The 13030-nt window shown below is 40.9% G+C and overlaps 1 protein-coding gene and 1 pseudogene across 2 annotated transcripts in view; one reads left to right on the top strand and one right to left on the bottom strand.

The window, feature by feature from the left end:
• DNAH5 (dynein axonemal heavy chain 5) overlaps positions 1–13030 on the top strand; it is a 329281-nt gene that overhangs the window by 121514 nt on the left and 194737 nt on the right. For both annotated transcript variants that reach the window (XM_070774842.1, XM_070774841.1), the window contains exons 24-29: positions 93–328; positions 5418–5636; positions 6964–7026; positions 8104–8342; positions 9021–9261; positions 11799–11998. In XM_070774842.1, the coding sequence (XP_070630943.1) occupies positions 93–328; positions 5418–5636; positions 6964–7026; positions 8104–8342; positions 9021–9261; positions 11799–11998 (1198 nt within the window). The remainder of the gene's footprint in view (positions 1–92; positions 329–5417; positions 5637–6963; positions 7027–8103; positions 8343–9020; positions 9262–11798; positions 11999–13030) is intronic.
• LOC109574653 (large ribosomal subunit protein eL33-like) lies at positions 7118–7767 on the bottom strand (annotated as a pseudogene).

The following is a 13030-nucleotide window of genomic DNA, read 5'->3' on the forward strand; positions in this document are numbered from 1 at the left end:
GCAAAATATTTACTATTGGTGAACAGTTGCATTGGGTCTCCTCATTCTTGTTCATGGTTTTCAAACTGAACATGGACATTTGGGTTTTACAGCTGATCTGAAGTTCACCTTGACTGCTGAGACGAAGGCCTGGATGGTTGTCATCGGCCGTCACTGTAACCAAAAATACAGAAGTGAAATGGAAAACATTTTTACACTTGTTGAAGAATTCAATAAGAAACTGAATCGCCCCATTAAAGACTTAGATGATATTCGAATTGCCATGGCAGCACTGAAGGAAATTAGGGAGCAGCAAATCGCCATTGACTTTCAAGTGGGACCCGTCGAGGTAACTGATAATCACTTATTTATGTGTCAGTAGGAATATCTCCAGATGTATTAGAGGAAGTATTGACCAGGTCTTGACTGGAGTTACAAATGGATGCTAAACCCATGAACAATGATTCCAGTAATGATGATATCTGACCTTATAGAGTGCCTCATATGGGTTAGATCTCATCCTTCGCTTGGCATCTGAGGTCCCTAAGAGCAGAGCCTGAGATGAGGGTTTCTGCATGAGTGATTTATTGGCAAATGCTCATGAGAGAAGCAGAGTGAAAGAAACGGGGAAGGACCAGGTTGGGTGTGGAAGGAAGCCATGCGGGGGTGTGATCTTAGCTGTAGACTATCAGCCTGACCCCGGAGGCTGTTCTGGAGCATGAAGTGTACCACTCAGTTGACCCCACTTTGAGGCAAGTGGGACTGTCTTTATTCCCCCAAACAGTTGATCATTGACCATAATCTCCCCATGAGGAGGCTCCTATCAGTTCAGTTCAGTCACTCAGTCATGTTTGACCCTTTGCGACCCCATGAATCGCAGCATGCCAGGCCTCCCTGTCTATCACCAACTCCCGGAGTTCACTCAGACTCACATCCATCGAGTCAGTGATGCCATCCAGCCATCTCATCCTCTGTCGTCCCCTTCTCCTCCTGTCCCCAATCCTTCCCAGCATCAGAGTCTTTTCCAATGAGTCAACTCTTCGCATGAGGTGGCCAAAGTACTGGAGTTTCAGCTTCAGCATCAGTCCTTCCAGTGAACACCCAGGACTGATCTCCTTTAGGATGGACTGTTGGATCTCCTTGCAGTCCAAGGGACTCTCAAGAGTCTTCTCCAACACCACAGTTCAAAAGCATCAACTCTTTGGTGCTCAGCCTTCTTCACAGTCCAACTTTCACATCCATACATGACTACTGGAAAAACCATAGCCTTGACTAGATGGATCTTTGTTGGCAAAGTAATGTCTCTGCTTTTGAATATGCTATCTAGGTTGGACATAACTTTCCTTCCAAGGAGTAGCATCTTTTAATTTCATGGCTGCAGTCACCATCTGCAGTGATTTTGGAGCCCCAAAAAATAAAGTCTGACAATGTTTCCATTGTTTCCCCATCTATTTCCCATGAAATGATGGGACCAGATACCATGATCTTAGTTTTCTGAATGTTGAGCTTTAAGCCAACTTTTTCACTCTCCACTCTCACTTTCATCAAGAGGCTTTTTAGTTCCTCTTCAGTTTCTGCCATAAGAGTGGTGTCATCTGCATATCCGAGGTTATTGATATTTCTCCCAGCAATCTTGATTCCAGCTTGTGTTTCTTCCAGCCCAGCGTTTCTCATAATGTACTCTGCATAGAAGTTAAATAAGCAGGGTGACAATATACAGCCTTGACGTACTCCTTTTCCTATTTGGAACCAGTCTGTTTTTCCATGTCCAATTCTAACTGTTGCTTCCTGACCTGCATACAGATTTCTCAAGAGGCAGGTCAGGTGGTCTGGTATTCCCATGTCTTTCAGAATTTTCCACAGTTTATTGTGATCCACACAGTGAAAAGCTTTGGCATAGTCAATAAAGCAGAAATAGAGGCTCCTATCAGCCGAGGACAATTTTCAAGGGAAGGAGGCAGCTCAATTCCTACAGCCAACATGCCCAACAGCCAGGATGCAAATGTCAGCTGGCAAACAGGACCTGGATGGGGCACTGATGGTGTCCATTCATGAGTTTACTTCATATTAACTTGTTTCATCCTTACTACAACCCCCTACATATCCACATGGAAACTTGGGGTCAGAGAAGTCATGCAGTTTTATTAATGTTGTATATTACTTTTGTTTTTATCATATCTTTTCTAGATGAAAATTCTTTATTAGGAATGGGTTGCTATATTCTTCTGTATGAGACGTTTATAACTGTAGCATTAAAACAATTTCAGATATAAAATGTTGTCTTTTCATCATGTGTATTAGTTGCTCAGTCATGTCCAAGTCTTTGTGACTCCGTGGACTGTAGCCCACCAGGATGTTCTGTCCATGGAATTCTCCAGGCAAGAATACTAGAGTGAGTTGCCATATCCTCCTTCAGGGGGTCTTCTCAACCCAGGGATGCAGCCCGGGTCTCCTGCATTCAGGTGGACTCTTTAGCATCTGAGCCACAAGGGAAGCCTCCTTTCATCATACTGTAACTTAAATGTCTGGACTTAAACTCTGATGGTCAGGAGCATAGCCTTTTATCATATTTTCTGCACTTCGAATTTTGGAAAATTTCAACTTATGGTGAAAATGGTAGAGATGACTTCAGGTTTGTGCCTCTGTTGTGCTGGGTCAGGAAATTCACATTTCCATTGTGCTTCTCTTGGGAATTGAAACATCAAGGCAAAGACCCCCTATGTAGTATAGGACCAGGGGAATTTGGACAAGAGGTTTGAAGAAGAGATACAGTAATTGTCAACTCTTACTCCTGACCTGAGAGTTAAGACAAACCCTTTTCAAGTAGTCAAGATCAAGATTCAATCTTTAGTAATGATAGAAGTTATTTGGAAGATCTGGTTTTGTGTTTGGCTCCTATATTCCCACTGTATCTCACCTCCCCCATCTTCCCATCCATCCTATCAGTTCAGTTCAGTTCAGTCGCTCAGTCGTGTCTGACTCTCTGTGACCTCATGAACCGCAGCATACTAGGCTTCCCAGTCCATCATCAACTCCCGGAGTTTACCCAAACTCATGCCCATTGAGTTGGTGATGCCATCCAGTCATCTCATCCTCTGTTGTCCCCTTCTCCTCTTGCCTTCAGTTTTTCTCAGCATCAGGGTCTTTTCAAAAGCATCAGCTCTTCGCATCATGTGGCCAAAGTATTGGACTTTCAGCTTCAACATCAGTCCTTCCAAAGAACACCCAGGACTGATCTACTTTAGGATGGACTGGTTGGATCTTCTTGCAGTCCAGGGGATTCTCAAGAGTCTTCTCCAACACCACCATTCAAAAGCATCAATTCTTCTGTGCTCTGCTTTCTTTATAGTCCAACTCTCTCACTTTATAGTCCATACATGACTACTAGAAAAGCCATAGCCTTGACTAGACAGACCTTTGTTGACAAAGTCTCTGCTTTTGAATATGCTGTCTAATATGCTTTCCTTCCAAGGAGTAAGCGTCTTTTAATTTCATGGCTGCAGTCACCATCTGCAGTGATTTTGGAGCCCCCCCAAAATAAAGTCAGCCACTGTTTCCCCATCTATCTGCCATGAAGTGATGGGACCAGATGCCATGATCTTAGTTTTCTGAATGTTGAGCTTTAATCCAACTTTTTCACTCTTCTCTTTCACTTTCATCAAGAGGCTCTTTAGTTCTTATTCACTTTCTACCATAAGGGTGGTGTCATCTGCATATCTGAGGTTATTGATATTTCTCCTGGCAATCTTGATTGCACTTGTGCTTCCTCCAGCCCAGCATTTCTCATGATGTACTCTGCATATAAGTTAAATAAGCAGGGTGACAATATACAGCCTTGACGTACTCCTTTTCCTATTTGGAACCAGTCTGTTGTTCCGTGTCCAGTTCTAACTGTTGCTTCCTGACCTGCATATAGGTTTCTCAAGAAGCAGGTCAGGTGGTCTGGTATTCCCATCTCTTTTAGAATTTTCCACAGTTTATTGTGATCCACACAGTCAAAAGCTTTGGCATAGTCAATGAAGCAGAAATAGATGTTTTTCTGGAACTCTCTTGCTTTTTTGATGACCCAGCAGATGTTGGCAATTGGATCTCTGGTTCTTGATTTTCTAAATCACCTTGAACATCTGGAAGTTCATGGTTCATGTATTGCTGAAGCCTGGCTTGGAGAATTTTGAGCATTACTTTACTAGCGTGTGAGATGAGTGCAATCATGCGGTAGTTTGAGCATTCTTTGACATTGCCTTTCTTTGGGGTTGAAATGAAAACTGATGTTTTCCAGTCCTGTGGCCAGTGCTGAGTTTTCCAAATTTGTTGACATATTGAGTGGAGCACTTTCACAGCATCATCTTTTAGGATTTGAAATAGCTCAACTGGAATTCCATCACCTCCACTAGCTTTTTTCATAGTAATGCTTCCTAAGGCCCACTTGACTTCACATTCCAGGATGTCTGGCTCTAGGTGAGTGATCACACCATCATGATTATCTGGTTCATGAAGATCTATTTTATACAGCTCTTCTTTGTATTCTTGCCATCTCTTCTTAATATCTCCTGCTTCTGTTAGGTCCTATACATACATGCAGTGGGCTTGTGGACATGAAGTCCCAGAATTGTACTTTCTCATCCATCAGAGAAATACTGGAAAGCTGCCTGTCTGTGTTACTTTGTTCAATTTGATTGGTACTGCAGTGTAGACTGGAGGCATGCCTTGAAGGAGAAAGAGGGAGGGAGAAAGACCCTGTGCTATACACACTCAAATCAATAATCTTTTCCTCAAATCAACAATCAGGTGTTCATTCTCTGTCTAAGAGGAAGAGTGATGATGGGAGAAGAGGCTAGGGATATTTAGGAAAATTTTTTTCTCATGAAAACCAAACTTTGCCTCATTTTAATCTTCTAGACAAAAGAATAGTCCAGGTTTTTTCATCCTTAGGGCAATGGCTTGGCTCAGGGTGTGATTCAAGCATGGCCTCCTATGTTCTACTGTTGGAACCTTTTATCAACAAAGTGAAATACAGTAGAGTTAGAACTGATTCATTTTGTTATTCTAAAATTAGCAGTTAAATTGTTTTACATTTTGCATCTACTTAATTTTATAGTCTTCAAATACAATTTAGGGGCCTAAGTAAAAATATCACTTGTTTGTATAATGATTTATAGTTTTCAAAATGCTTTTAAAATGGTATCTTTTCCATATTCATGAAAATCCTGTGACACATCCAGGAAATTTTCCTGTTTTACAGATGAGGGAACTGAAGCTCAGTGGCTCCGTTGCTCGCTTAAGCTTTCCCAAGTTTGCAAATAGAGAAACTAGAACTCTGGACAGTTGCACTGTCTTGCTGACTTTTTTTTTTTTTTCATTCTGATGCCCTAAAAAGATGACTGTGTGTAGATTTATGCATCTGACTGGCAGAAATCAAATTTTTCTTCTTTTTGTAGGAATCCTATACTCTGCTTAACAAATATGGGCTTCTGATAGCAAAGGAAGAGATGGACAAAGTGGATGCCCTGCGTTACTCTTGGGAGAAGCTTCTGGCACGTGCCAGCGAAGTTCAGAATGAACTAGTCTCACTACAACCCGGTTTCAGGAAAGAGCTTATTGGTACCGTGGAGGTTTTCCTCCAAGACTGTCACCAGTTCTATCAGGACTATGATGTGGTACGACTGTATTTTTGGGGAAGAGTGAATACAGCATACAAAATGTTGATTAAAGCTTACATGTCAAATTTAATGAAATCCCTCTAGAAATAGAAATTTTATTTTTATGAGACCAAAGGTATTTCCCTTTCACAATCCTTTCCCCTTTGATTTCATCCAGGATAATTTCAACAGTAAATGGAAATTAAAAAGTGCTGTTTGTATCATTGGTCTCTTACTAAAGTGTTTGGTAGCATTCTAGATTTTTGTTGACAAATATTACTCAATTATGGTTATCGTGATCATCCTTCTCACAGCATTCATCATTCTGCAAATATTGCAGAGTTGCCCTTGGTGCTGAAGACACAAAAGTGGACAAAACAGATTGAGTCCATATTTTAACTGTATGTATATGAGTTTTGGTGCAGAATCTTCAACTGGGAATACGTTGTTCAAGGAGACTTATTTCCAACCAATTATAATGTGCTGCAGAGGGGAAATGTGTAAAGTATAGGGTAAAATATTTATTAATCAGTAACATACCAAAATGAATGAAGTTAGGAGACTGGATTCATGCACCAGCTTCATGGTTGAGGAAGCACAGACATGCAGCTTTTCTAAGGTGGCCTAATGTAGGAAAACCTGATTAGACTGTTAATACTACAAGTCACTTTAGACATAGGTGTTAGGGTGGTGAGCTTTGTAGGTTGTGTGGCATTAGTGGTTTAGTTCAAACCAGACACTGTGCTTCTTACAATTATTGACCGTTCTTTGTCTGTGTCGCCTAGTAGATGAATACCACGTATTTTTATTTTTTTAAAATATAAATTTATTTATTTTAATTGGAGGCTAATTACTTTACAATATTGTATTGGTTTTGCCATACATCAACATGAATCCGCCATGAGTGTATACGTATTCCCCATCCTGAACCCTCTCCTACCTCCTTCCCCATACCATCCCTCTGGGTCATCCCAGTGCACCAACCCCAAGCATCCTATATCCTGCATCGAACCTGAACTGGCGATTCATTTCTTACATGATATTATACATGTTTCAATGCCATTCTCCCAAATCATCCCACCCTCTCCGTATTTTTAATTTTCAAAATTTCTTGACATATAAAAGTTCTGAAATTAACTTGGCTTTTTTGGCCTTGAAAATATTTCCAAATGAGTCACTTTTCTGAGTCCTTTTTTTTTTTTTTTTTTTACAAATAAAAAGCTACATTTCCTATCCTATATGTGACATGCATGAAAACAAAATTTGATATTCAAATACATTGAGCTTATGAAATTTGTATGCAAATACTTCATTTTATCTTATCTTTTTAAACTGCTTGTTTCAGAATGGTCCAATGGCTAGTGGCCTGAAACCCCAGGAAGCCAGTGATAGACTTATCATGTTTCAGGTAATCTTTTTAGTTTCTTTGACCTCCTATACCACCAAAACCTCAATGTGTTTTATTTTATTTCCACACTTTTATTTACTTTTCAGCAAGTTTAAATCCTCAAAGCGTACAGCATCATGTGGATTCTGTATCCAGTGGCCTTAGCAGGAAGGTTGCTTCATAATTTGGCACAAACCATACCACTGTGTCCATGAGCACAAGTTATGGTTGGGCCTCGATGATAGCTCAGTTGGTGAAGAATCCGCCTACAACACAGGAGACCCTGGTCTGACTCCTGGGTCGGGAAGATCCACTGGAGAAGGGATAGGCTACCCACTCCAGTATTCTTGGGCTTCCCTTGTGGCTCCACTGGTAAAGAATTCACCTGCAATGCGGGAGACCTGGGTTTGACCCCTGGGTTGGGAAGATCCCCTGGAGAAGGGAAAGGCTACCCACTTCAGTATTCTGGCCTGGAAAATTCCATGGACTGCATAGTCCGTGGGGTTGCAAAGAGTCGGACGTGACTGAGCCACTTTCAAATTATCTTTCCTCAGATTACTCTGGTCTTGTTCGGTTTTCCACCAGGAGTTACTGTGTTGTTCCTTGCTTTGTGCACATAGCACATCCCTTGCCTTTATAGAATTCAGTTTCAACTTGAGCATAGACACCTTCAGTTTTCAGGAGAGCTGTGTGCTTCCTCTGGTTCTGTAGACCCTGCTTATAGACAGCAAAAATGGTGTTGCCCCACAGCCTGCTAGACATGTTTGTCATTTTAGAGCTCCTATTCCCAGCAGGCAGCCACAGGGTCCAAGGTGGCTGAAAGAGCTCAATGTGTTTTAAACACATACTTCCCCACCCCCTTAATATAGAGAAGCTCATTGTGGAATACAGTATATACTTACTTACCTTTTAAAAACTGTGATTTGGTATGGTTATAATTAGAATTGGTTCCCATGTAATTAACGGTACTCCTTCAGTATTCTTATTTACATGGAATCAGAGATCATGCATGCTTGCTTATTGGTCAGTGTTTTTTTCATTTGCATGTTTATTCACATGTAAACCATTTTGATGAGTTTTCACTTGTATCTTTATTAGAATCAATTTGATAATATCTATCGGAAATACATCACCTATACTGGGGGAGAGGAGCTTTTTGGTCTGCCGGTCACACAGTATCCTAAGCTTCTCGAAATCAAGAAGCAACTAAATCTTCTTCAGAAAATATACACTCTGTACAACAGTGTCATAGACACTGTGAATAGCTATCACGATATCCTGTGGTCAGAAGTAAATATTGAAAAAATCAACGGTGAACTTTTAGAGTTCCAGAACAGGTGAGAAATTAATGTTTAGCGTGCCCAGAGCTATTGAACCTCAAATGCTTTCTTCTTTGTCAGGTTCTCTTTTCACCCAGATGTTTCAAGAGCACATTGTGCTTCATTGCTGTTGTCTGTTGACATCACCCTTGTCAAATACTATTTATTAATTACCCCTGTGTGTACCTGGTGAGACAAGTGCATCCTTTAAACCCAGATGAATCTTTCCAGGGGCCTTTCTGCAGCTTAGAGCTGATTGCTATTTATATTACACTTACCAAACATTTGAAGTTTATGTTAGATGATTTATTTGGAATAAAAGCAAGAGCCCTTTGATTTTTCTACAGCCTTTAAGTATTGAGCCAAAAGAAAATGGAGGGTTATTGGTTGTAATTTTCAGTTGATAAGCTGGTATATTCTGCTGTGCTCTGTACTTTGTAGGGTCTCAATATGTGTCTGGAGAATTACATTGAACTGAGAAGCACTTTCTTTAAAATAATGCCTCTTACCTAATTTTTATGAAGGAATTGAAACTATTAGTCTTGATTGGGAGGAGTGGTTTTCTGTAATGTAAATCCTACAGTTATCCTCTGAGTCATGAGATTTAAAAATATGGCGGCTGTTCTGGGTGACGGTTTTTGATAGAAATGCCAGGCTTATATTCAACTGACTTTTCATGTTGGCTTTTCTTTGCAGGTGTCGGAAGCTGCCTCGAGCCTTGAAGGACTGGCAGGCCTTTTTGGATCTGAAGAAGACCATTGATGACTTTAGTGAGTGTTGCCCACTGCTGGAGCACATGGCCAGTAAGGCCATGATGGAACGGCACTGGGAAAGGATAACGGCTGTCACTGGGCACAGTCTGGATGTGGGGAATGAAACTTTCAAGTTAAGAAATATCATGGAAGCACCTCTTCTGAAATACAAGGAGGAAATAGAGGTATGATGATAGAGGATACGATGTCATGGGAGACTGGAAGGTCCCAGGGGATTTATTAGATAATTTTCCTACCTTATGGACTCTTGGAGAAGGGAATCAGGCTAGGACAATCAAAACTCTTTTCCTGTGAGTCAGCTTTTACTTCTTCAAGAAATGTTTATGTGATACATTGTGTTAAGTGCTGGGGACAGAAGGATGCATTTCTGCCTTCATAGACCATTAAAAATTTGTATCATTAAATAATTGTTCAAATAAAGGTGCAGGTACAAGCTTCAGTAGATGAAGTGTGCTGCTCTATGAGAGCCTGTAATAATGGGGTGGACCTGTATGGTGGTGGAGGGAGAGTGATGAAAATCAAGAAGACTGGGGTTCATGGGCATGACTTCTGGGTGAAGGGGGTGTGCTTGTGTGGTGAGGGGGTGAGGGGCTTGGAAAGTGCAGAGAAGGCAGTGTTGGGCAGGTGGAACAGCAGGTGTGAAGGGGCTGAGGTATAGGTATAGGGGACTGAAAGGCTGGGGTGGCTGAGGTGTGAAGGTGGGGGCAGAGAGACAGCTGAAGATGGGAGGTGGAGAGGGGCTGGAACTTGCCATTAATTTCAATCTTGGGAGCAATCGCAAGCCCTCTGGGAGATATATTTTGATTAGGGGATGGTGTGGTTAAATTTGCATTTTGTAAAGATCACTCTGGTAGCTGTGAGGAGAAAGGATTGGAAGATGTCAAGCGGCAATCCTAGGAAAACTTACTGGGAGCTTATATGAATATCCCAAGCAAGAGATAATGCATCAGCTGGGAGGGCAGGGAGAGAACCTGGAGTAGAGGAGAAAAGATTGAAGAGGTCATTAGGAGATAAAACTGGGTAGAATTTGATGATGGAGGGAACGTGATAGGGAAACAGGAGGGGCTAGGGATGAACCCTAGATTTCTTGCTGAGAGATCTAGGTGAATGATGGTGCTTATGACTGAGATGGGGAAAACTGAAAGGGAATCAGGTGGAATGATAAGGTGCAAAGACCATGAGCTTGGTTTGGGCATCAGTTAGATATTCACAGATTGAGTTTCGGGTTCCCTTGATGCATCCAAGCAGAGGAGCCCAGGAGGCAAATGGATGTGGGATTTTCCTGGAGATACAGACGGTTGCTGGCTGCGTGGTCATGGAAGAACTCATCCCGACAGGGAGTGCAGTGTGAGTCGGGCAGTCGGCAAGGAGGAGTTTGATTAACGGTCCAGGAGAAGACAAGGCTACAGAGAAGATGGGGAAAGTGACCCAAGAACTAGGAAGATGGCAGGTTTCTGTTGATTCCTTCGTCTCATACTGCATTGATTCGACTTTAGAGTTAAATCAGAGACACATTAAATTGTTTTCCCCAAACTTTAAAGTTTTTATTTTGTATTGAGATTTAGTCAATTAACAATGTTGTGGTAGTTTCAGGAGAGACATGTTAAATTTTGAGTCTTTTATTAAAGCTGTAAAATTAAAATGTTATTGCATTTCTTTTTAATCCCAATTTTTATTGAGATATAATTGACATTTGACATTGTGTAAATTTAAGAATAATGATTTGATACATTTATCTTGCAATATAACCTTCAGTGTGTTAGCTAACACCTCAATTATCATTTCTTCTACTGGTGGGAACAATTTAGATCTAGTCTTTTAGGAAATTTGATGTTCAGAATACAGTTTTGTTGTCTGTAATCACTGAACTGTGGATTAGATCTCTAGGACTTCTTTATCTACTATTTGCAAATAGATAGAACATCTTTACCATTCCCATACCTTCAGCCCCTGGTAACTACCATTTCACTTTCTTTTCTTTCAGGGTTTTTTCCTTCTTTCTTTTTTTTTAAGAGTCCACATACAAGGACTACCCTACAGTATTTCAGTTTTTCTCTCTCATTTAACCCAATGCCCTCAAGGTCCATCCACGCTGTCACACATGGCAGGATTTCCTTTTTCCTCATGGCTGAATGGTACTTCACTTCTGCACATCGTTTCTGTCATCTTTATTCTGGAGTAGTTTGGTGGAAAATTTTACAAATTAGGGTAAATCTTTATCTATATATCTCTGTAGACACTGTTATGTGCTGTGCTTAGTCGCTCAGTCATGTTCGACTCTTTGCAACCTCATGGACTGTTGCCCACCAGGCTCCTCTGTCGTTGGGATTTCCCTGGCAAGAATGCTGGAGAGGGATACTATTTCCTCCTCCAGAGCATCTTTCTTACCCAGGGACTGAACCCCCATCTCTTATGTCTCCTGCACTGGTAAGCGCATTCTTAACCACTAGCACCACCTGGAAGCCCCCAGAGATCTTCCTTTCCACACTGGGAGTTGAACCTGGCCCGCTTGGGTGAAAATCAGGCATCCGAACTGCTACATCATGTGGGAGAGGACATACTATAGTCTGGATCTGGAAATATATAAGTATTTATAGATACATATAAAAAAAGGAGTGAAGACAGGATCTTTGCTGAATTGACTATTCAAGAAGGATGTGTGACTTTGGTGTGATTAAATGAGAACTTTCATTTTTAATAGGACATCTGTATCAGTGCCGTGAAAGAGAGGGACATTGAACAAAAGCTGAAGCAAGTGATTAACGAATGGGACAACAAAACATTCACATTTGGCAGCTTTAAAACCCATGGAGAGCTCCTCCTGAGAGGAGACAGTACGTCAGAAATCATTGCCAACATGGAAGACAGCTTGATGTTACTGGGTTCCCTCCTGAGCAACAGGTAGGACAATCTTTCCCCTGAGATTTGAGAACTATAATACCAAACACTTCAAGGGAGATTAATTAAGAAACACAACAGTACCCTCTGTTTAATTTATTCAACATCAAAAGTACTTGTTTTAATTTTAGCCCTTGGCACAGCATGGATAATACTGTTTTTATTTCATTATCCTCTCTTTGGGGGATGTGTTGGAGACTCTCAATTGGGCAAAATAACGCAACATGTAATTAGCCACTTGGATTTTGCAGAGTATTTCAGCTTTGCTGCTGACAAGCCTCATTGCACAGCTGACAGCTCGACAGGCTCTAGATTCCAGAGGGAAAATTATTCTGAATTTTAGAATAATTATTTTACTTCAGAAACCTTTTCATCAACATCTATGAACTAGAAAATTTTAGTTGTGTACATGCTTTAATGAGGTGACAGATTAAGATGGAGAATGAATGTGATTCATAAAGAGAAGTAAAACAGCACAGACAGATACCAACCTAATATTTCTGTTCGACAACAGCAGTAGAGAATGCTACCATACTTTGGACATGTGACCCAGAGACTCATAGATTTCTTTGGTTCAGTGCTTCCTCTTGCTCTGTTTGAAATAATTTTTTTGTTCACCAGGATTTTCTCAAATATAGGGTGATTGTGTAAGTGTTTGAAATGAGTAACTGAGAGTATAAAATTAGATCTTAGAGATTTAGACTATTGGTAACCTTGAGTCTGCACTGTTGGGTTGGCCAATACGGAAAAACCTTAACGGACAAACCTTAACGGACTTTTTGGCCAATTGATTGATTAGAATTTGGTGATTTTTTAAAATGAATTCAGTTACTGTTTACACCCAACCAGAATAAGGACAGATGGAAGATAACATACCCTATGGAAGTAGAAAAAGTGCACGTATACCTTAAGTAAGCATAGTATTAGGAATGGGTAACCTTTTCTTACCGATGGCACTGAACCCACAGACAGAGTTGTGTGAAGAACACGTGTTCAACAGAAATTTAGGGAACACCTTTCCTGTGCCATGGGCTT

Source organism: Bos indicus, chromosome 20, assembly GCF_029378745.1.
Source record: "Bos indicus isolate NIAB-ARS_2022 breed Sahiwal x Tharparkar chromosome 20, NIAB-ARS_B.indTharparkar_mat_pri_1.0, whole genome shotgun sequence".
Classification (NCBI taxonomy): domain Eukaryota; kingdom Metazoa; phylum Chordata; class Mammalia; order Artiodactyla; family Bovidae; genus Bos; species Bos indicus.